Here is a 22,738-nt window from a genome sequence, read left to right on the forward strand (position 1 = left end):
CTAAGAAATTCGTCTAGACTAGCTTTTAGGAAATTACTTGGGTGTCTAGGCATTGTAATATGAGTCTTGTATATCGAGGTCAACAATAAAGCGATCCAAGGGCGAAGATTTATTTTGTGATTTTTGTTTTTGGAAATTTTTGGATTTGGTGTAGATATGTTTTAATTAATTTTTATTACTTGTGTAAATATGATTCTTATTTTCAATAAACATTGAGATCCAAAGTGTTTTTGCAATTTTAATGACACGTTTTGATTTAAGATTGCATTTATCGTTTGTTCTCAGAGAAGCGACTGAACAATGCATCAATATCTTCATGAGTATGACCAACCATAAGAAAACCAAGCTGCACCAGTATAATGAAAATACGACATTAAATTATATAATGGTCATGGTGGCAAATTTCTGTTTCGTTCTCGCTCCATTAGTCCGGCACAGCCGTGCATGAGATGACGGCAATGATCTCTCTATTGTAGTATACCAGGTATTGGGTTTGTGGTGGGTGGATGATCCTTGAAGCTTCTGCACGCGGACTCAACAGCGGCAGCAGCAGAGAATGAAGAGCGCGAAGATAATCGCAGTGGATACCAGCCTGGGAACTAACTTCCTTCTTTCGGCATCCGACGACACTACCATTTCTGAACTTCGAGGTCATTTGCCGCCTTGCTGGTTTTCTAATGGATCTATGTATACGCACACATGCATATGTACCATCTAATGACGCCCATGCTTAAGTGAGCTGTATATGTGAGTGCATTAATACACTCATCTACATACATCCTTATCATCAATGTAAGCTGATTCTCAGGTGTACACATATCCGAGTATATTTTATAACATTTTTTTTGAATCAAGAGGTCTAATGAGAACCCTTCTCTCTCTTTTCTTAAAGCACAGTCCCTTTTTTTTGGGGGGGAAAGGGGCAGCAGGGCGGGGGGCGGGGAGGGATGTTGTCTGATGCATTTAAGTGAGTAGGTGGGCACTTGATGGAGAAATAAGAAGAATGGAGCCATGCTGACTCTGATAGATTACTCTTAAAGCGCTACATCCTATTTCTTCCTGCAGCAATCATTTGAAACTTTGCCCTATGTCTTGTTTTGCCGGTTATGGATCTCGTTTGACATGAAAGAGAGAATGAAGGATGGCCAACAAACAAGGTCAAAGCAATCACAAAGGCCATTTTGTGATTCACACTCTCATAATCGTAAACAAAAGCTGCCAAAATGTGAATGGTATTTTCACAAATTACGAGGTGTAGCCACTTCAGAGGAACAGAGACATGTACTATGCATAGAATGAATCTCTAGATCATGCTTTTGAATGCCTTGAATGGATTTATACTACCACAAAGAGCCTCCAAAGATAAAGAAGAGAACCTTTCCAATGCAATATCTTGATGGTTACAAGTCAATGCAAGTTAAGATGAGAGCATGGTTTTATCCCTTATAACAACTGGTCTTTTATGTGTGTAGCAATGGGGAACCTGGGCGCCTTAATAACCTCCATACATCTAGCTTACCGAGAGTATTCTAGAAGTTATGGGTTGGTCCAAAGTAAGAAAGGGTCTCTTAGGATCCTCTAATCCAATTGAGGCATGACACATTTCATGCAATGCTGTAATTAAGTGTGTCCATAGGACATGCATTTGCTCCTGCAGCTTTTTATAATGGAGCATAGCTATGAAATCCTTTTAACGTGAGGAGAAAAGCACCTTTATCACTCTCATGAACCCCATCATAGCTTGGTGGTGATACATCAAGGAGATGTGTCATGGCAGGTGATACTGTTTCTTGGAGTCAATCGCATATCAAGGCTTGCATCTCATAGGGGCTATCATGGACCTTGGATTCTGGCCTTTGTTCTCCAGCAGCACCTGTTTGGGAGCACAACGCTTTCTGGGACTTCACGGACACCAATGCTAGAGAAGTATGCGAGAAACCATTCGGCAGGGTTGATAAGTATTTAGTCGGGACCGATAAGTAGCTTTCATGATCCTAGGAGCATTGGTCGCTATGGCCTAAAAAGGAAGTAAATTGACTTTAAGCATAGGAGCACAAGGGAAATTTGTTCTCTTATTATAAGAGGTTCACTACCTTGGATATATAATCAGTGCCGCTGGCATCCGATTAGACCCTAAAAAGGTGGTGGAGATCCTTAATTGGGAGACTCCGGAAATAGCATATGATGTTAGGTCGTTTGTGGGTATTTGCTAGGCATATTCCACCCACATCGACAAGTTTTTCGACGTCTTGGCAACTCTTATTGAGTTGCGTAAAGGTGTCAAGACTCAGAGGCAAAAGATTAAGATGATCCCGTGGGGTTTACAGGCTTTGAAGGATTTGAAGGTTGCATTATCTAAGGCTCCTTGCTTAGCGTTGGCCTCTTGGGATGACCCATTGCTGTCGGCCAGATCCTGGACAAATATTCCATACATGTAGCTGAGAGAGGTCTACTCATTCATAAGTTGGCCAGTAGCCTCCTGTGTCCCTCTACAAGGTACTCCTGCCCATATTAGTAGTATATGCTCCAAAATTTGGTTCTGATTTGATTCTTTATCTGTTGCCCTCCAGGGATCAGCCCTGGGATTAGCTAGCACGTCTTGCACATGACAAGAAGATGGGGTTGTTACAACCTTTTACCCATTCTTGAAGGACCCTTTTAAGACATTTCGATGTATTTCGTGCCTCCCAGTTCGGGTAAGTGTAATACACAGTGTTTGACGATCATCGATGGTTTTAGTAAATTTGTTATGCTTATTCCTTGTAGGGCTAACGTGATTGCTGAAGATGTTGTAGGTTGTTTATTCGACATTGGTACCCCATAGGTGACATACCTAGGACCATTGTGTTAGATCGAGATGCCAAGTTTACCAGTCATTTCTGGAGGGCATTATTTCATAATTTTGGAACTAAGTTAAATTTTTCTGGTGCATTCCACCCATAGATGGACGGCCAGATGGAGATTTACAATCAATTGGCGTTGGACGTGTTGAAGTGTTATGTTCACGACTAGCAAGCTACTGGTAAGACCCCATACGTGGCAGCATTTGAAAGACCGTTCCAGTCTTTGTTGACTAGGACGTCGTCCTCAGTGCCTGAAGCTAACAGATTGACGGAGTTTGACTAGGAGATTTTGGAGTCTGTGAAAGACAGATTGGCTAAAGCGCAGGAGGCCTACACTTGGTAGGCCAAACAAGGACAGAACAGATGTGATCTTTTCAGAAGGGGTATATCTCATGATAATGAAGCAAAGGTTGAAATAGGTGGGCTAGCGATGCCCAAAGTTGTCATTTTGAAGCTTCGGACTCTTTCCCTTTCTAAAGAAGATCAATGAGGTTTCCATGAAGCTGAAGCTATCTCTTAGTTGGACCATGCATGATGTGTTCCATGTCAATTGGTTGAAGCCTTACATTAGACCTCCTCTCTCCGATATCCACGATGAACATGACTAGACATAGTGGACATGAAGCTGAAGTTACGGTTCTAGAACAGATCCCTTTACATCTTTTCAAGCACGGCTTCGGCCGAAAAGAAAGAGAGTTCCTCTCGAAGTTTCAAGAGGGAGGGACACATGGAGTGGTGTGGCTTGACAAGACCTTCTTTGAAGATTATCCAGCGTTATTGATGGACTATTTGGAGGCTTTCTGGCTTCGAGTTAAGTAGAAGGGGGTGTCATATGCATCCCGCACTTGGATGCCACGTGGACATATCTGTACAAGTAGGTGGAGGACTTGGAGTGGAAACTGGTCCCTTGTGAGCAGTCTGGGACACGAGTCAGCCAGGGTTCCACTCTAAGCGTCCAAGGTCAAGTGTGCAAGTCCCGTAAATGGTCTTGGCTAGGTGTGCAAGTCCTACACATGAAGCAGTTGTTGAGAGTTAGGGTTTCAGAGAAACAAAGAACACACCCACACAGAGATGGTACACAGTAGAAAGCTCTCAAGAGAGAGAGAGAGTGATTGCTACTCAAAGTAGATAGAATACAAAGATGTGTGGAGCAAGGGAGTTGACTCTACAATATCATAATACAATAAGTGTAGTGTCCTTTCACACCTAGTATTCAAGGGGAAAAACCCAAAGGGAGAAAAGTGCTCTCTGTTAGCCCATGTTCACATGTGGCACTACTCACAGCATATGTGGCATAGCTCACATCATATATGCCAATAAACCTCCCTTAGTGGCAATGTGAACCTATACAAGGTCAGCAATAGATCACTCTTTGTAGGAGAGTAAGCCTAAAGCTTTGCGAAAAGCTTCAAACTTCTCTCGAGGCAACGCCTTTGTGAACAGATCTGCAACATTGTCCTGTGTAGAGTAGTAAGATAATGTGATCTCCCCTGCATGAATCCTCTCTCTGACATAGTGATAATGAATCTCTATGTGCTTAGTGCGTGCATGAAACACTGGGTTTCGTGCCACGGCTATAGCACTCTGACTGTTAGTGAGTATGGTGGTGGGTGTTTGTTGACACTCACGAAGATTAGATATCAATCTCCTCAGCCATACACAATCCACTGTGGCTGTAAAGGCTGCCCTGTACTCAACCTCACAAGTAGATGTGGCAATAGTGGGCTGCTTTTTGCTAAGCCATGCATGAATGTCCCAATTCCCACTGGTGGACTACTGTGTATCATAGTCACCAGCCTAGTCTAAATCACTGTAAGCCTGTAATTGCAAGTTGTCTCCCTGGGATATATCAACGCAAGATCCAGGGAGCCTTGAAGTAGCGGAAGATCCGCTTCACTACTTGCCAATGCTTTGTACCTGGGCTGTGCATAAATTTGCTACACTGGGAAACCCCAAACTGAATATCTGGGTGTATGTTGCATAAATATATGAGGCAGCCCACTGCTTGGCTGTAAACACTCATATCAAAAGGCTCTCCAACATCATACATGCTTAATTTCAGCCTTGGCTCCATTGGAGTAGAGGTGGGCTTACAATCTTGAAACCTGAATTTGTGCAACAGCTTTGAATGTACTTCGATTGGTGTACATAAATCCCAACATCTGTCTGCACAAATTGTATGCCCAAATAATAATGCAACAATCCCAAATCTGTCATCTCAAATGACGATTGCAATTCAGCTTTGAATGCTGAAATTTTATCCATATCATTCCCAGTTAGCAACATGTCATCCACATAAAGAATGAGCATAATCAAAGTGCCATGATCCTCTTTCACATAGAGGGTGCTCTACGTTGGACTATTGCAAAATCCCTGCGTGGTCAAATAAGTAGAGTGACTCAGATTGGGGAGGAGATCCAGACACGAGGAGATCCACATCCGGCTACAGGTTTTCCCTCGGCTCAGGAGCGGTTTCATGGAGCAGTAAGAGGCAGCCAACTATTGCCTTGTCATCGAGAGAGGCGGAGTACCGGGCTGCTTGTGGTGCTGCTTGCGAGGTTGTGGGGCTGCGGAGGTTGCGTGGTGAGATTGGGTTTCCACAGAAGGAGCCCACGGTCATCGTGTGACAACCAGAGCTGTATAGCTATTACTTGGAACCCGGTCTTCCATGCCCGGACCAAGCACATACAGATACAATATCACTTTGTTCATGAGAAAATCTTAGCTGGTGACATCTTGTGTCACCATTTGGCCACCCAATTGGTCCACCCGTGCTTTCTCATCATGTATGTACATTGGACTGGTGTCCATGGCAGTTGTATATGCCGGGGATTGATGCCACTCATGTGATACTATGGACTTGGCTGTCCGTTGGGACTTGTGCCTCTGTGTACATGCCTGGAAATGCTTGGTGGATTGGTGTTCCATTGGGTCTGGTACCTCGTGTACTTGCCTTGAGCACGTCTATTTTGGTATAGTCTCATGAACGGGGATTGTCCATACCAATGTTGCGTTGCATAGCATCTTTATGTGCTTGCTTGCAATTGAAATTGCATGTTGTTTTCATGCTTGCTTAACCAATGTTTACTTCCGGGTAAGGGGACACCCGCTCGCGAACCGTGCGTGTGAAACTGTCTGCTGACATGGTTATGTGGCATGTGACAGGTGGTAAGTATTGGTCATAAACCTAGCCTTAGGAGTTAGCACTAATTTATAAGTGAGTGTGTACACACTTCATTAAGTTTTGGGTGACCAAAAGTCACTTATAAATTATGACCAGTCCGGTGTTCACACACACTGATGTCCCGAGGTGGACATAACCCAATGTCCACCGCCCAGACCTTATCCCCTTTGTACAAAGGGAGTAACCAGCCATGTGTTCACTCTAGCTTGCTCCACAAAGCGTTCTCCTCCTCTCTCTAGAGATCGGTGCCTCCTTCATGAGGGCTGTTGGGCTGCATTTTCTGCACTTTCTCCTTCCCAACTCCATTTCCAAGCTTGCTAAGGTGTTTCTCAAGCTTCCAAGAGTGTTTCTGGATGCTAATCACTCTCCTACACACTCCCAATGACTGAAATTCAGCAAAACAGCTCTCTTTATTGCTGTAATTTTTGGTCTTTTTGCTGAAAACCCTAATTTCAGCCCTCCTTTCTCAAGTTGAACCATAGGGGAAGCTTTCCCAAGGTTCCCTTCATCGTCTTGAAGACTTTTGTCACGAAGAAATGCGACAAATCGAAGCTCTCATCACTCCAAGGACTTTCATCGCGAAGACTTCCGCAGTCATCGGCTCTACTTGCAATTGGTAAGCTTTTATACTTAAATATGGAAGCAAGTAGCAGGAGGGAGGAACTGGATTACAAGATCACATACCTTGTGTAGTGTTCTCTTGTCTTACGTGCTCTCTTGCAGATTGTTGCTACCATGTGTTGGTGGAACAGTAGAGAGCAGATGGTAGGGAACATGGGCACTTGAGAGGGTAGTGTGGATTGCAAGTCTACATCGACAACCACTTGTTTGCAGTACTGTATTCATATGCATTGGTATGGAAATTTGGTTAGAAATGCCCATGACACTATGTACTTGATTCTCCCAGGATCAATATACTTTATTTGAGGGAGGGGTTGGCCGTTCCGGCTCATTGTGTCTCTTGTCAATTCAGCAAATTACTTCGTGTATTTGAGTAAGTGTCCATCAAATCTTAGTGTGTTTAAGTGTATTGATTAGCATTGTGTTCAACCAAGTTACATTGGTATCAGAGCATACGGTTCTTTTTCACTTCCATCATGAGAGACGATCACCGTGAACACTAGCTATCTCTACACTTAGAACATTATGGACAGCCATACAATGAATGTTGGAGATGCTAACACAAGAGGTAGGGACAATGAAATGCATGCCTCTAATGCTTTACAGGATGAGCAAACTCATGTGGTGCATAATAGGGAACATGAATATGTGGGACAGCCGTCCCGTGGCAAAGAGAAGATGCAGGAAGAAGAGTTCATAGTCTTGAGGGCTGAACTTACTCGTATGCAGGCTCTTCTCCATGCACAACAAGAAGAATTGAATCTCTACCGCCGCGAGGATCCATTGGTACATGACCCTTTGAAGGCCAAGAAAGCTGAATCTTATATGGATCATGCAATGGCAATGATTGCTCAAGAGTTGCACATGTAACCGAGGGATGTAGCACGTGTATACTTGACTCGTACCGAGGATGCCTATGCAGAAAAGGCAACCATCCCACATGTTTTGGAATCCCCACAGGTGCCCGAACAAGGACTTATGTCTAAGAGGATGAATCTCCATGCTATGGGAGCGGAACAATCAGTGACTTCACGCCATGCAGGAATACCTTATGTAGCCCGTGAAGGATACAATGTTTATGGTAGTGGTCAAAATGTATGTCAAATGCCATTGCCGGTTGAAAATGTGCATGCACAACACATGCAACATGGGCTGCAATTTTCTGTTGGTGCAGGGCAGGTATTCCGCGTATCTCTCATGCCACTCATGCCTTCGAGTGTGTTCGTGAGGGAGAAGCTATGGCTGAAAATGTACCAATGCATGTAGAGGGGCCAGCCATGCCTCATGCTTACAGGGCACATGTATCTATGCCTTATGCATCACCTTTTGGTCCTAAAATGATGCCAGTCACACAGGGGTTGTCCCAATGGACAAACATGGGGGAAAACATGTTGAGATGCAGGCACATGCATCAAAGTCTCGTGACTTCAAAGCCGGAGACAAATCTGTGAAGTTTGACGCATATCATGGGGAATATGATGCATCAAAGGCACTTGCTTTTATTGTCCAGTTTGATATTGCTTTTAGTGTGATGAGGATTTCACTCTGAAATCCATGATCCGGCATGTAAGCATGTTCATGAAAGGCACTGCTGCCCATTGGTGGCTCACGGAGAAGCTCTCACCGAATCCTGTTAGATCACGGGAAGAGTTCAAGGAGAGGTTCTATGCTTAATTCTTGCCTCCCAATGCATTGAATGAGATAACAATGAAGTGGGATTGGGTGAAGCAAAATGAGGGGGAATCAGTGAATGCATATGTACAAAAGTTTTGGAAAGTACTTTTGGAGGTGTCTCCATTTATGCATGTCACCGACGCAGAAAGGAAGAGAAGGTTTCAATCGGGATTGCAACCGTGTACAAAGCGGGACTACAAATGTATCCTGGTCACACCTTACACCAATTAATCGCAGCCGCCACTACCACCGAGCAGTTGAAACTCAAATTGAGTCGATCCAATAAGGCTAAACCCTCATTTCAAGGCAAAGAGAGGGCTGTTCAAAACCTGCAAAATAATGGACATCCACCTAAAAAGGACCAAAATCAAGATAAAAATGGTCCAAAGGCCGAAAATAACACTATCGAGAAGTGTCCCTTCAAACTGAGAGACTATGGTCTCACTCCGGAGCTGAAAAAGCAATATATGAGCGAGGGGAAATGCTTTACTCGTGGTAGCACCGAGCATATTGCAAAGGCATGCCTAAACAAGAAGAAGCGTAATAATGCAAATGCATCAAAGCCTAATGTGCATATGGTTCCGGATGTGCAGGGCAACACTTCACATGATAGCAAAGACAGGGTTGTATGTAAAGCTTGGGGAAAGCTCAAGGATTAGCCCGCTTTGTTCATGTTTGATGATTGTGCATATGAGAATTTCATATCCACACAGATGGCAGTTGCTTTGGGTATTGAAGTGGAGGACATGAGTCCTCAAATTGAAGCAGGGGCTGCCTTTGTTGGTAGAGAAGTGCAGGTCATGCCTATTTTTGGCACGTTGTGTATACACATTCAAGGCTATGTGGATCGTGAGGATTTTCTTGTGGTGCCTTTGAATGGCTGTGATGTATTGCTTGGAAAGCCTTGGCATACACGTATTGATCCGTGCAAGGCTTACAAGACCAACAGGATCACCTTCATGCATAAAGGCGGAGAGCATGTAATTGATGCTGGTGAAGAGGGTGATACCATTTCCCTCGTATCTCATGTACAAATTAAGAAAGTAATGAAGAAGAGTGTTTTTGCGTACTTAATTTTTGTACGAGATCATGTTGAAGAAAATAATGTACATGTAAACACTCTCAGTAATGATAGGCTGAAATTTTTGCAAGAGCACAATGATTGTTTTGTTGATAAGTTACCAAATGAGTTGCCACCCGTATGACCGGAAGATCATCGCATTGATCTCGTGCCGGGTAGCTCACCACCTAATAGGCCAGCCTATCGTGTAAGTGCATCCCAAAAAGTGGAGATCATGAAGCAGGTGAATGAGCTTCTTGAGAAGGGTTTGGTTCAGCCAAGCTCTTTCCCATATTGTTCACCCGTTCTCTTGGTTCAAAAGAAGGATGTATCCTTGGTATGTGTGTGGATTATAGAGCTTTGAATAAGCTTAACATCAAGAATCGGTTTCCGATTCCACGCATAGACGACATCCTCGAAGTTGGATGGATTGGCATGCTTTAGTCGAATTGATCTCAAGAGTGGATATCATGAAGTGTGTGTAGTGCCTGAAGATGTACACAAAATTGCTTTCAAGATAGCATTTGGGCTTTATGAGTATCTTGTTATGCCTTTTGGTCTTACAAATGTCCCGGCTACATTCAATAGAATGATGGATCGCATATTCCGTGGGTACAGGAAATTTACAGGTGTCTTCTTTGATGACATCCTAGTCTTCTCGAAGACCGAAGAAGAGCATAGAGCTCATTTGGCCATTGTTTTTGAAGAACTCGGTAAGCATAAACTCTTCATAAATGCAAAGAAGAGTGAGTTCTTCTTGTCAGCGATACATTATCTTGGGCATATTGTCTCCAAAGATGAAGTGCGGATGGATCCTGCAAAGATTGATGCAATTCGGAATTGGCCCGAATTGAGTTCGGTGCATGAGATATGTAGTTTTCTTATATTATGCTCTTACTACCGCAGGTTTATTCGGCACTTTGCATGGATTGCTTTTCCTTTGCATGATTTGACAAAGAAGAAGGCCACATTCAAATGGACTAATGTAGAGGGATGCGTTCCTCAAATTGAAAGATGCAACTACTCATGCTCCAGTGTTGAGATCATTTCGGATTTGCAAAAGCCTTTTAGTGTGGAATGTGATGCATTTGGAAATTGCATAGGAGCTGTCCTTAATCAAGAGGGACATGCCGTGGCTTATGAGAGCCGTAGATTGCATGATGCAGAGCTATCTCTTTGGCATTTATGAGAAAGAGCTCTTGGCTGTAATTCATGCACTTACTATATGGAAACATTACCTTCTTGGGGTTGATTTCACTGTCAAGACAGATCACCAGAGTTTGAGATATTTTCTTATCCAAACTAAATTGTCAGAGAAGCATATGAGGATGGCCAATTTCCTCTCTATGTTTCGTTTTCAGATCTTGCACACCCCAAGAAAGAAGAATGTAATGGCAGATGCATTGTCACGAAAGCCGTATGTAGCAGCTATCTCGGTTGCCTCTCATGGGGACTTGTTTGCCATGCGTGATTTGTATCATACGGATGCTGATTTTGCCACTATTTGGGCTGATTTGATGGCTCGTTCGCCTGTTTTTTTTCTTGCGCGCCCCTGCGCTGTAGCGCTCGTCCCCTGCTCCTCTCTTTCGCGCCCCCCCTCCTTTCTTCAGCGCCCCGTCCCCCCCCTCCGCCAGCCGTCGCCCTCTCCCCCCCCCCCACCCCCCCCACCCTCCCCACCCCCCCCCTTTTTTTCACGCTGCTTCCGCCCCCCCCCTCCCCCCCCCCCGGGGGTTTTTTGTCTTCGCCACCTTACCTCCCCCCCCGCTCCTTCTTTCTGTTTTTTCGTCCCTTGGGGTTCTTTCTTTATCTTCCGCCTTCCCCCTCCGCCCCTTTGTGTGCAGCTCGGCTCTTGTAGGATCCGCATTCGCTCTGCCTTCGACATAGCTTCAGACTCTGATGGAGGCTCCTCCCGCCCCACCTCAGAGGGACTCTCCTGCAGCCCCCTCGCCCACCCCTGAGGATACCCCCATCAGGCTTTCTCTTTCGCCAGAAGAGGAAGCGAGCCTCGCGCAGAGGTGGAACGCCTCCCGGCACATTCCACCATCTGCCGTGTAGTCGGCACTCGCCCCAACAGAGGGGAGATTCGGGATCTTCTCCAGGCCCGCCTTCTTGCAGATGTGGGCAAGATCCTGGACGTTCAGCTACTGGGCCGTGGACACTACCAGATGGAGTTCGAGACAGCCCAGAGCGTGGCCAAGGTCCTAGCCACGAGTCCCCTTGACATCAGGGGCGCTCGGGCATTCTTCAGACCTTGGCAGCATGGATTTGACCCAGCAGCGGGCGGCCGAGCAGGGAGAGCGCCTTTTCCATGTTACAGTTTGCTTCCCTGGACTCCGCCGTGAGTACCTTCCGCTCCTTTCTAGGCTAGGAGCATTGGTGGGTTCGGTGCTCGAGACTGGCCCCACAGCAGCTTCAGTGGTGGCCAGAGCAGCTGGGCTACCTTTGGTCAGAGTTTTAGTTCCTGACATCTCCTCCCTTCCAAAGGTCATTCAGCTACCTAGGACAGGGGGGGGATGGATTGATCAGAGAGTGACCTTCACCGCAGCAGCAGGCCCCCGATGGCCCGCCCACAGATGCGGCTCGGCAGGCAGCCTTCGGGACACCTGCTCAGCCCAAAGAGACCTCGGAGTGGCAGCCTGGGCAGGGGCGCCATCGAGGGAGACAGCCCCAGCAGCACGCGCAGAGACCGATGTAGTAGCAGCCACAGTCTCAGCATCACTGGGTTCCCGTGAGGAACAGCTTTGCTCCCTTACAGGAGGAGACCCCAGCGCCGACTGAGGACCAGGAGATGCTAGCACCCCCTCCTTCGCTCCCACCCCCCCCTCCCTCGTCCCCCCCTCCCGCCTTGCTTCCACCTTCGCCTCCTTCCGTCCCCGCTCCGGTTTTGGCAGCGGCTCCTTCTCCCCCCCCTTCTCCTCTCCCTCCTCCCCCCCCCCCCCCCGATCGCCTCAGCTCCCCAGGAGGCCTTGGCAGTTCCCTGGCGCTCACTTGCAGTCCGGCAGACACTGAGCACCGACCTTGCTCGAGCACTGCAGAGGAGACTTACCATGCCGATTTGGGCTTCACGGATATCCTCTATCCGCAGTCGGCTGAGTCGCCTCGACATTAGACAGCGCTCGGAGGCTTTTGATTATTCCTTCACACGGCTTTTTGGAGCGGAGGGCCCCCATGAGCCAGCACCCATTAGAGTTCATGTAGTGATACCTCCGGCCCGAGGGGAGGAGGCACTTGATTCAGCGGTGGCCTTCTCATTCCCTCTCTGAGGCCCTAGCGACCGGGAGTGGACTATGGATCTCGCTCTTAGCACTTTGAAGACTCAGGCAGTTGAGTTTTCTCACCATGTGAGCGATCTGGAGGTGACAGACGTGATAGGCCAACTATGGGAGTTGGCTCATTTTTTCTTAGATCCCGGGAGTGTGGATGCCTCCGAGATTCGACATTTGGTGGTTCGCATAGTGGCAGACTTAGCACGCGACCCTGGATATGTATGCATACACGAGGTTGCTCTGTCTGAGCGGGAGGCAGTCGCCATGGGACACAGCCACTGGCGCCTGATCTGAGATTCTTGCAGCACACCGGGTGGGCAGATTCGTAGCCGCTCCGATGGGGACTATTCTCCATCCAAGCCGCTTGCGAAGGCCCGCCGTACGGCTGAGACAGCATCCACCTCAGCAGGTCATCCATGAGGATCATCTCATGGAATGTACAGGACCTTGGCGGCGCACACTATATACGTTATGGTGGTTGCTTGAGGCAGGAGCTTCAGAGATGCCTGGTTGGGGGTAGTGTTGATATTTTGATGTTGCAGGAGCACCATTTGGGTGAGAGCAGGATCCAGAGATATGGTTCGGTGATGCCTGGTAGATGGGACACCTTTTGGTCTGCAGGGTTTGGCCCCTTGGGTGGGCAAGGAGGAGTATGTATGGTCATTGCGGATGCATGGCGGCAGGCCATTGTGGATCGCGGGATCATTGTGCCTGGTAGAGCACAGTATGTCATTCTGAGGATGCAGGGAGGAGTATGTATGGTCATTGCGGATGCATGGCGGCAGGCCATTGTGGATCGCGCGATCATTGTGCCTAGTAGAGCACAGTATGTCATTCTGAGGATGCATGATGAGCTCTTTGGCGTGCTCAATGTCTATGCGCCCAACCATGCTAGTGCCAGAGTAGAGTTCTGGACCCAAGTTACGGATGCATTGCCAGAGGCCGCACATTGGTGTGCTGGGGGAGACTTCAACATGCTTGAGGAACCGGTCGATAGGGTGGGAGGCAGTCATGTTACAGTGCATGGCACGGAGCTTGCAGCTTGGGAGCGATTTTGCATGACACTGAGGATCACTGATGCATGGCAACATGAGGCTTTCTCCCGCTCTCAGGACAGTCTTAGTTTCTCTCGGTCGGATCGCCGGCAGGGAGGGACTAATCTATCACGGATTGATCGCTTCTATGTGGGCGACTGGCTAGGGGAGCGAGGGGGCTCCGTTGGCATTCTCGCTGGCACCTCTTTTTCAGACCATGCGCCAGTTATTTTGACACTTGAGGAGAGGACACGGGAGACCAGCTTGCAGTTGAGGATCCCAGAGAGGATACTTACAGATCCTAGTCTTGCTGAGGACATTGAGAGGATATGGCATGATAGCCAGAGCCCTGACCAGGATGCAGCAGGTCAGTGTGCCCAGGGACTCATTGAGCTCAGCTCTTTTTTGCACGCTGCAGCCTTGACACGGCTGGGAGAGACACGCGAGCGGGAGCGTCGGTTGAGACGTAGCCTTGCTTCGCTTCAGCGCCTTCAGGAGCAGCAGCCTACATGTGAGTGGGTGGCGTCCCAGCTGAGCCAGGCACATCAGGAGGTTAGAGAGGCAGAGGAGTTCTATTATCGTCGCCAGGCCTCTCAGTGGACGCAGCTTGGTGATAGAGTGACTGGGGAGTTTTTTGAGATTACTGGATCTCGCCATGCTCGAGCAGGAGTCCGCCAGCTCAGGAGGCAGGACGGATCGGTAGCCACTGAGCCTGGGGAGATCAGAGCCATTGCCACTGAGTTCTATAGAGACCTGCTTTCAGCGGAGCCAGCCACTGAGGCTCGGGATGCTTGCAGACAAACTGTGTGGGCCCATGTGCAGAGGAGGGTCACAGATCGTATGCGTACAGTTCTGGGTGAGCCTCTTTCAGAGGTTGAGCTTGCTGAGGCCTTGAGAGTCCTTTCGCGCCACAGTTGCCCTGGGGAGGACGGATTGTCGCCTGCCTTTTTTATGCGCTATTGGGACCTTTTGGGGCCAGGCCTCCGTAGGGGCTTTCAGTATGTTTTGGACACTGGGGTGATGCCACAGAGCTTTTCAGAGGGCTTGATCTTTCTTATCCCCAAGGGGGAGGGAGTATCAGATGATATTCGGCATTGGAGACCCATTACGATCCTCAATACTATCTACAAGGTCTTAGCAAAGGCCTTGAGTTTGAGGATCCAGCCCTTCCTGGGGGAGTTGATTCATGCTACCCAGACAGGATTCGTCAAGGAGCGTAGTATCCTTGACAACATTTTCACCTTCTGAGAGGCGACGGCCCGAGCTAGATTTCTCGGTGAGGACGTGGTCGTGATGCTTCTCGATTTTGAGAAGGCATACGATCGAGTCGATTGGAGTTTCTTAGAGGGCACGATGCTTCGCCTGGGCTTTGAGCTAGTTTGGATTCGAGGAGTGGCGGCTCTATATTCCACAGCTCGTAGCCAGGTGCTGATGGCAGGAGGACGGGGGCCGAGTTTTGAGTTGACCAGATTAGTCCGTTAGGGGTGTCCTCTCGTCCCGTTTCTTTTTCTCTTCTTTGCTGAGGCTATGAGCATGTATCTGACGGCAGAGGAGGTTGGATTGAGAGGACTCCAGCTCCCAGTCCGGGGGGAGGACCTGCTCGATGCTGAGTTTGCTGATGACACGGGTTTATTTTTGCATGGCCAGGAGGCCAATCTTCAGAGGGCTGAGCAGTCGCTTCAGGTTTTTAGTGCAGCTTCCGGAGCATTGATCAATTGGCGCAAGACAATGGCCTTTTGGATCAGTAGCGCTCCCACTCCAGCATGGAGCCCAGACCCGGGTTTTCGATGGATTCCTCCTGGCACAGCAGTGCGGTATTTGGGATGCCAGATTGGACCAGATTTGTCACCTGAGCAGCAGATTGCCCCGCTTCTTCTGAGCATTCAGAGGAAGCTTTTGTATTGGAGTACAGCTCGGCTATCCTTGGCTGGGAGGGTGGTGGTGGCGAATCAGGTGCTCTTAGCGACCATGTGGTACATCACGTCTTGCTGGAGCTTCTCGAGCTCTTGCATGAGCCAGGTACAGAGGCTGATCAGGAACTTTCTTTGGTCTGGGCGGGATGGTGAGCCAGCCCGGGCTAAGGTTGCTTGGGCAGTTATTACACTTCCGCTGGCCCAGGGGGGCTTGGGCATTATAGATCCAGTTGATCAGAGTAGAGCCTTATTGGGGAAGCTTATTGTTCGGGGGCTGCTTCCAGGCGCTGAGCCTTGGAAAGAGCTGCTTTTGCAGCGGCTGCTAGAGATGAGAAGGACAGGCCTCAGTAGAGGATGGGAGGACAGATTTGCCTTGAGCATCTTGCGAGCTTGGGAGTTGCTGAGACCGGGACTCTCTCAGAGACCTCCTCCTTGTGATGAGGAGCGGGCCAGACAGCCTTCATCTGGAGCCCAGCGGTTCGCACAGAGCAGGGTCATATGTTGGGTTCTCGGCCTCGTCTAGCCTGGGGACCATTGGCGGCAGGCCGAGCACGTAGTTTTGGAGACTGGCAGGCCTTCTGCAGTCTCCCAGAGGCGATCCAGGTGGAGAGGTTGAGTCACTTCAGAGGGGGGCTGATTATGAGGGATGACATTCAGGTGGCACTCACAGAGGAGTGGTTCACGCCTCTCGAGCCAGTGGCCCCACGGTGGATGGGAGCCTTTACACAGTTGGAGATCCTGATTGCTGTCAGAGCTTGCACTGAGGATGGTAGATGCCTCTACTATGAGATCCAAGATGAGGGCAGACTTCAGAGAGTGGAGGTGGAGTCGCCTTTGGTTGCAGAGTGCATTTTTCATAGGATACGGGTAGTGGCCGCCGCTTCTCGGAAGTGGCATATTGACCCAGACCTTGCAGATGTGGACTCTGATTGGCGCATATGGGCATATGCAGCGCGCCCCTTGGCCCGGCTCCAGTGGGACCCTGGGGAGTACGAGTGGCATGATCCTTATGCATCCCCTGAGGCCACAGAGATCACCTTTTTCCAGTATACTGTTCGGTTGGGGCGACATATTTTGACAGCGAGGAGGATGGTTTCTCGAGCTGCTTCGGAGCATTGGCGGCTACAGGGACTCTCACAGCAGTTCCTGGAGGATTTTCGGACCAGGCTCTGGGCTAGTCGACAGGCACGCAGGATCTCGACTTTCCAGTGGCTGGTCGCCCACAGGGGCTCTCCAGTTGGCACCTGGCTTGTCTACAGCGGTCTTCCGGCGGCATGCGTCCGGTGCGGCCACCCTATTTAGACACAAAGACATTGCCTATGGGATTGTCCTCAGGCGCAGCAGATTTGGCTGCGGATGCTGCGCATTTTGGCCCCCCTCTCTCCAGAGGGTATGTATACGTGGGGTGCCGCTGCTTGGTCGACTTCGTCAGGGCCTGCTTTGGGCTATGAGATGGAGCAGGACAGCCAGGCCATCAGATTCATTAGGGGCCAGCCTCGCCTGGTTCCTTCATCGGATTTCTCGTCCGCCGGCTGGACACAGGAGAGGGATCTACGATGGGAGCTCCTCAGCAGCCTCACCATCTGGTTCACCTGGAGAGCCCGGTGCTTCAGGGCCTTTGAGGGGAGACTGGAGCCACCAGCAGAGATTGTTCGGGGGATTTGGCAGGAGTTGATCCACACCTTGCGAGGACAGTATGACCGCATCCGAGGCGACTCGGATGAGGCGATCTTGCGGCGCCAGGCCTTTCACACCACTTGGCGCAGCGGCCCCTTCTATACCCTACACGCGGGTTCCCCCGCTGGCACTACAGGCCACCTGTTTGGCTTTTCCCCCCTCCTATTGTATGATATAGCCTCTCAGTCTTTGTACTGATATTTGTACTTTTCTGCACCTAGGCAGAGTCTCCCTAGCTGCCTAGCTTGGATCTTTGCTCTGTTTCCTTATGAGCAGGAGAGGATCTTTTGTAGCCCTACGGGCGTTTTTCTATAACTAATGAAAGGATCTTTTCTCGGAAAAAAAAAATTGCATGCTGTTTTCATGCTTGCTTGACCAATGTGTAGTTCTGGGTAAGGGGATGCTTGCCCGCGAACCGTGCGTGTGAAACTGTTTGCTGACATGGTTATGTGGTATGTGAAAGGTGGTAAGTATTGGTCATAAACCTAGCCTTAGGAGTGAGCATTAATTTATAAGTGAGTGTGTACACACTTCATTAAGTTTTGGGTGACCAAAACTCACTTATAAATTATGACCAGCCCGGTGTTCACACACACTGATGTCCCGAGGTGGACATAACCCAATGACCACCGCCCAGACCTTATCCCCTTTGTACAAAGGGAGTAACCAGCCATGTGTCCACTCTAGCTTGCTCCACAAAGCACCTGCCTGACACATTGGACAACTCACCATCTCACTCCTCCTCTCTCTAGAGATTGGCGCCTCCTTCATGAGGGCTGTTGGGCTGCATTTTCTGCACTTTCTCCTTCCCAACTCCATTTCCAAGCTTGCTAAGGTGTTTCTCAAGCTTCCAAGAGTGTTTCTGGATGCTAATCACTCTCCGACACACTCCCAATGACTGAAATTCAGCAAAACAACTCTCTTTATTGTTGTAATTTTTGGTCTTTTTACTGAAAATCCTAATTTCAACCCTCCTTTCTCAAGTTGAACCATAGGGGAAGCTTTCCCAAGGTTCCCTTCATCCTCTTGAAGACTTTTGTCGCGAAGAAATGCGACAAATCGAAGCTCTCATCACTCCAAGGGCTTCCATCGCGAAGACTTTCGCTGTCATCGACTCTACTTGCAATTGGTAAGCTTTTATGCTTAAATATGGAAGCAAGTAGCAGGAGGGAGGAACTGGATTACAAGATCACATACCTTGTGTAGTGTTCTCTTGTCTTACGTGCTCTCTTGCAGATTGTTGCTACCATCTGTTGGTGGAACAATAAAGAGCAGATGGTAGGGAACATGGACATTTGAGAGGGTAGTGTGGATTGCAAGTCTACATCGACAACCACTTATTTGCAATACTATATTCATATGCATTGGTATGGAAATCTGGTCAGAAATGCCCATGACACTATGTACTTGATTTTCCCAAGATCAATATACTTTATTTGAGGGAGGGGGTCAGCCTTTCCGGCTCATTGTGTGTCTCTTGTCAATTCAGCAAATTACTTCTTGTATTTGAGCAAGTGTCCATCAAATCTTAGTGTGTTTAAGTGTATTGATTAGCATTGTGTTCAACCAAGTTACATCTTGCTTCCTTATTGTTCGACGGAGGACAATGCGGCGAACCTCTTCACGAAGTCTCTACCTCAGGCTATCCTTCGGCGGCACTCCAGCTCACTGGGGCTGGTTCCACATCCAGGAGCTGAGAGGGGGTGTTAGCAGTCATCTCCTTTGTTGTGGGTGTGCCCACCCGATTTAGGTGTTTTCTCATTTTTCCCCACTTTCCATATTTTTTTCTGTTTTTCCCATTTCATTCTGGGTGTGGGAGGGCTGTCGGCTACCTCTGTCTGCTGGCCGACTGGTCGATTCTCTCCTGACTGCTGTCCAGCACTTGGCTGATTGCCCTTGTATTGGCTGATTGCACCCCGGCTGATTGCACCCTGTGCTGGTCTGTCAGAATATGCAGCTAAAATGAAGACAAGATCTGAAAACACCAAGAGCAAGTGCACAACAGAAAAATGCAGAAGTCAAAGAGAGAGAGAGAGAGAAGCGTATAACTCTGCTATATACACAACAAAATCCCGCAATACAATATGTAGAGTGTGGGGGGCAAGGGGCCATTATATATGGCCCCATGCTGCTGGTCGGCCAGTAATAAACAGCCGACAAGAGCAATAAATACCCACGACCAGCACAGGGTGCATTCGGCCAGTACAAGGGCAGTCAGCCAGGTGCTGGACAGTAGTCGGGAGAGAATCCACCAGTCGGCCAGCACATAGAGGTAGCTGACGGCCCTCCCACACCCAGAATGAAATGGGAAAAATATGGAAAGTGGGGAAAAATGAGAAAACAGTTAAATCGGGCGGGCACACCAACAAGAGAGGCCGTGGTGTAAATATACAGACAGGAAATGACTGCTAACACTCCCTCTCAGCTCTTGGATGTGGAACCAACCCCAGTGAGCTGGAGTGCTGCCGGAGCATAGCTTGAGGTAGAGACTTCGTGAAGAGGTCCGCCGCATTGTCCTCCGTCGAACGATAAAGAAGCAAGATGTCACCAACCAAGATCTTCTAACGAACAAAGTGATATTATATGTCTATGTGCTTGGTCTGGGCATGGAAGGCCGGGTTTGGAGCAATAGCTATGTAGCTCTGGTTATCGCACTGCATGACCGTGGGCTCCTTCTGTGGAAACCTAATCTCACCAAGCAACCTCCGCAGCCACACAACCTCGCAAGCAGCACCACAAGCAGCTCGGTACTCCGGCTCTGTCGATGACAAGGCAATAGTTGGCTGCCTCTTACTGCACCATGAAACCACTCCTGAGCCGAGGGAAAAATTGTAGCTTGATGTGGATCTCCTCCCCAATTTGAGTCACTCCAACCTTGGAGTTTGACTCCATCCTGCAATCCCCCTCCTGTGTAAAAGAATCCAACATCCTTCATACCTTGCAAATACCGCAAGATCCACAATCCTGCGTCCCAATGAGACTTCAACGGCGTCTGCATGACTAAGCTCAACAACCCCACAGAAAAGCTCAAGTCCAATCTGGTGTTTAGCAACCGGATCAATGAACCAACTAGCTTCCGGTACAGAGGCATCAACTAGCTCACAAGAATCATTCACTGTAAGCTTCGTGTTCGGGTCCATCGACGACGTGATAGGCTTGCAGTTCTCCATCCCAAAGGCCTCAAGCAACTCATGAACATACTGCTGTTGAGAGACAAAGAATCCCCTCTGGGTCTGCCAGATTTCCAATCCCAAGAAGAAATAGAGTAAGCCTAAATCGGTCATCTCAAACGCCTTTGACAAGGCAGCCTTCGTCACTCTAATGTACTCCATATGACCGCCGGTGAGAATGAGGCCATCCACATAAGGATGATCAGCGTGACCATGCCGCGTTCCCGAAAGAGATATAGATTGGGATTTGCAACCGATCTCTGAAATCCAGCCTGTAGAAAGAAGGAATCAATCTTCTGATTTCAAGCCCTAGGAGCGTGTTTAAGACCATACAAGGAGGCCTTCCGTAACCTGTAAACCATCCCTTGTGATCCTGGAACCTCAAAGCCTGGAGGTTGCTCAACATACACCTCCTCCTGCAGGTCATCATGAAGGAACACAGATTTAACATCCATCTGATATACGGGCCACCGCTAAGAAGCAGCAAGGGCAAGAACGGTCCGAATCGTGGTGATCCTCGTTGTCGGTGCAAAGGTGTCCTCATAGTCGATGCCAGGCTGCTGAGCATAACCCTTAGCCACAAGTCTGGCTTTGTGTTTGTCCACCGACCCATCTGAGGTATACTTGGTCTTAAAGACACACTTGACACCATTGACAGACCGTTTCGACGGCCTCGGTACCAACTCCCAAGTGTTATTCTTCTCAATGGCATCCAGTTCCACCTACATGGCTTTCCTCCAAGTATCTTTTGCAAGGGCTTCCTTGGACGGAAGTGGGCTCTTTGTCCCGCATGATACGAGACATCAAAGCATAGTTTACCTGTAAAAGCTCTGTTGAATGACTTTTATCACGAATTCTGTGCGATCTTCGAGGTCCATCCTCTGTGGTCCATTCGAAGGGAAGCTCCGTGACACCCAACTCCCAAAGGGTGTCCACCAACCACCTGGGTACTCGAACAGAACGCGGAGCCTCCTGCTGCTCCGGGGGCTCATCTCCAACTGCGGGCTCAACCTCCTCAAGTGACTGAGGTTGTCCAGCTGGAACAATCGACTGGGAATCATCATCAGAATCTTCTGGGTCTCCAAGAAGTGGTGGCTCATCAAGAGTGGAAACCGGAACATGCTCATCAAAAACCACATCCCTGCTGACGACAACCTCGTTTTTCTCTGGATCATACAACTTGTATCCCTTGAAAAGAGAATTATATCCCACAAAGACAAGCTTTCGGGACTTGAGTCAAGCTTTTCCCTCTGCTTCTTCGGAATGTGAACATATGGAGCGCTCCCAAACACACGGAAATGGGAGACATCGGGTTTCCTGCCAAAATATGCCTTAAAGGGAGTCATGTTCGCGATGCTCCAGCATAGTCCTCGCCATCTCCATCTCCACCACAATCCTATTCTTACGGTCAACTACTCCATTCTCTGACAGCGAGCTTGTATTGGCCAGCTCCCTCTCGATGCCATGTTCCGCACAAAATCTCACGAAAGCATTGGAAGAAAATTCACCTCCTTTGTCAACCCGAAGAGTCTTCACTTGCAAGCTAGACTCTTTCTCCACCATTACATGCCACTCCTTGAACCGAGCAAATGCTTGGTCCTTCTGTGAAAGGAAATAAACCCATGTGAATCTGGAACAATCATCAACAAGCAGCATAAAGTACAAAGAACCTCCCAAGGATGCTGTCTGCATAGGTCCACACAAGTCAGTGTGTACCAACTCCAATGGTTTCGAAGCCCGCCTGGAAGCCTGCTTCGGAAAAGATTCCTTGTGCTGCTTATACCATGTATGCAAAAACTACAGCGTCCTTGCCTGTTGCCAACATCTGGCAAGCCAACCACCATTTGGTCCCGGAAAGCTCGCCGCAACGCATCCACATTCAAGTGGCCAAACCGAAAGCACCACAAGTCACTAGTCTGAGAACCTGTCAAAGAGGAGAGTGCGGAGAGTTTGTATATACCATTCTCAACGTCGCCTTCCTAAACAACCTGGTCAGTCTCGCGGTCCTGTAGAGCAACAGAATGCTCCTCAAACTCCACCTGGAAGCCAGTCTTGCATACCTCATGCACTGACAACAGATGAAAACCAAGTGCTGGGACGTAAAGGACATGAGAGGAATGCTTCCCCCCTCTGCCATCAGGAATGATCTCCATCCGGCCCTCACTGTGTATCGGTATGGTGGAGTTGTTGCCAATAAAAATGCGACCTGACTGCCTCAGATCCAGAAAGAAGTCATGGGAAGGAGTCAACACACACATACACACATATATATATATACATATATACATATATACAT

General features: G+C 48.5%; 1 protein-coding gene across 3 annotated transcripts in view; it reads left to right on the top strand.

Annotated features, from left to right (window-relative positions):
* Positions 1-354: 354 nt before the first annotated feature.
* Positions 355-22,738, top strand: part of LOC147620629 (uncharacterized) — a 74,621-nt gene continuing 52,237 nt past the window's right edge. For 2 of the 3 annotated variants that reach the window (XM_086824882.1, XM_086824883.1), the window contains exon 1: positions 365-650. In XM_086824882.1, coding sequence (XP_086681008.1) covers positions 557-650 — 94 coding nt within the window. In that variant the 5' untranslated portion in view covers positions 365-556. Of the gene's footprint in view, positions 651-22,738 lie in introns of all 3 variants that reach the window. The other variant, XM_086824881.1, reaches the window with a different exon arrangement.

The sequence above is a fragment of the Cibotium barometz genome, chromosome 31, assembly GCF_041138505.1.
Source record: "Cibotium barometz isolate CiBa-2024 chromosome 31, ASM4113850v1, whole genome shotgun sequence".
Classification (NCBI taxonomy): domain Eukaryota; kingdom Viridiplantae; phylum Streptophyta; class Polypodiopsida; order Cyatheales; family Cibotiaceae; genus Cibotium; species Cibotium barometz.